The sequence below is a fragment of the Apis dorsata genome, unplaced genomic scaffold (assembly GCF_000469605.1).
Source record: "Apis dorsata unplaced genomic scaffold, Apis dorsata 1.3 scaffold_636, whole genome shotgun sequence".
NCBI classification, from domain to species: Eukaryota; Metazoa; Arthropoda; class Insecta; order Hymenoptera; family Apidae; genus Apis; species Apis dorsata.
In genome coordinates this window covers 90,727-92,799 of record NW_006263829.1, presented here as the reverse complement: position 1 = coordinate 92,799, position 2,073 = coordinate 90,727, and the positions used below count along the sequence as shown (strand labels likewise).

The window sequence follows — 2,073 nt, the reverse complement described above, 5'->3', positions numbered from 1 at the left end:
GCCTCGACGATCTTTGCCGCGGGCATCGTCAGCGCGCCCTCAACGATTTTAATCGGGGGGACGAGTCGGCGGGCACGCGGGATCACTACATGGTTCCGACCAGAGACCCGAGAGAGTTGAACGAGAGGATCCTTTCCCTGTTCAATCCACAGTTCCTGCCGAATTTCAACGACATGATCATGTACGTTGCGAACCAGTACGACGCCAGACGAAGCCCGCCACCTAGATCGCGCTCGATGGCGGACGGGGAGGATCGATTGTTCAGGCGGTCGAGCAGCTGTCGGAAGAAACGCGTTGGGGCGAGTTCCATGTTCTTCCGCCGTGGATTAACGTACGAAACGGCGCGCAAGTGACAACGGCTGTCCCCTTTCGGATTCAAACGAAGGATAGAACGTTGGGTCGATCGAGTGACGCGCGATAAAACGTAAAAGGGACGACGCTGTTGTCTTGGCTGCCGACGAAATGAAGGAAGGAGATGCTCGATTGAAGCTTGGAAGATCGACGGGCAATTACTTGGAAGGAAACTGTGACTGGTCGATTTGGTTCTTTCTTGGAGAACGGTTCACATAGATGATCGTTCTCCTATCCGATGATCGTCCTTCCTGATGATTAAAGGGAGAACTTTTTGTTCCTTGCGGGTTCACGCAAGGGAAGACCACGATATTATTATTGCATACCTAAGTGTCGGCGTTACCTGAGATGTCTCGAGGATGTGGTGTACTCGAGAGGATTTCATTTTCGTCGTCGTTCAATACGACCACATGTGTACAGAACGACCGGTACGTTGCAAGGCCACGTGCTTCCGGTGTCACGTGTCGTATCGTCTGATATACATATATGTACCGCGAGAACAGAGACACACGCGTACTTTGGAACTATTTTTTTAAGATAATAATTCACAATTCAGGCTCTCTCCGAATGTCTTAAATATAAGCGCGGCATCGCGTGTCGGACGCTCCAACACAACTTGAGCTAATTTTTGTACAGAATTCGAACGATTTTCGAGTTCTTCCTTTCCGTTTCTCACTAGTACGGCAATGGAGGGAATACATATGGGAAATGAAGGGACACACACAAAAAAAAAAATTGATGGAGTATCAAACAAAGCAAACAACGACGATGGGACAAAGGATCGGACTCGTAACTGTGTAATGTGATACGATCTGAGGAGAGTTCTGTGTTCGTAGCAGTGGCCTGCTTAGGTGCTTAGAACCGCGGTGATTTAAGGACGTAGACGAAGCGTCTTGCCACCACGTTTCTCAAACTACCCTCCGTGAACTTTCGCCCCTCGACCGCGGGAATAGTAACAAGGGAAATAAACTAAACAAGATGAAAAGAAAACTTATCGAACAAGATTCGTTTTACGAGAGANGAAAAAATAAAAAAAGAATCGCTTGCTATAAAACACTCCTATCAAATTCGCTTTGATCCTAGAGACAAGGTTCAAGATAGTTCAATGATAGTTTAACGAGAATATAATATAAAAAGTTAAGAAGTGTAAAGAGGAGATGATTTTGTAAAGAGAAAAGGTATTTAAAAGAAGGGGTTGAAGTTTGAGAAACGTGACCTCGTGGAGGGACGTTTCGAAAGCATTCGCGGGAGACGAGGCGTGCCTTCCGTATATTAATTGTTGGCAAATTTCTGATCTATAAAAAAAAACAGGAACGGGAGAATGCGGCCGGTATAGATTCGGGCAAGTGCCTCATTTATGCGTTTCGTTTAAAAAAAAAAATGAAATATTCGATAGAGGAAGGGGGGGGGAGTGGTGAATATGAAAAAAAAAAGGGTGAGAAAGAGAGCGAGCGAGAGCGAAAGAGAGAAAGAGAGATTGAGAGAGATATAATAGAGACTTATGTAAGACTTATTCGAAGTATTGTTGTGCACTTATTGCCGTGCTGTGAGTATATTGGTTATTAGCAAGAGAGAATTGTAGTGTTTGAGGCACGAGTACGGTTATTAAAATGAAAAAAAGAAAAAAAAAAAGAAATGAAAATATGGAAGAAACATTTACCGCGTTGTAACGTCTTCGAGAAGTTATGTATTTTTGGCTGGGACGTGTTATAAATCGATTTA

General features: G+C 44.5%; 1 protein-coding gene across 1 annotated transcript in view; it reads left to right on the top strand.

The window, feature by feature from the left end:
* LOC102672357 (semaphorin-1A-like) overlaps window positions 1-353 on the top strand; it is a 42,137-nt gene extending 41,784 nt beyond the window's left edge. The window contains exon 10 of the mRNA XM_006621767.2: window positions 33-353. Within this exon, the coding sequence (XP_006621830.1) occupies window positions 33-353 (321 nt within the window). The remainder of the gene's footprint in view (window positions 1-32) is intronic.
* The last annotated feature ends 1,720 nt before the right edge of the window (window positions 354-2,073 follow it).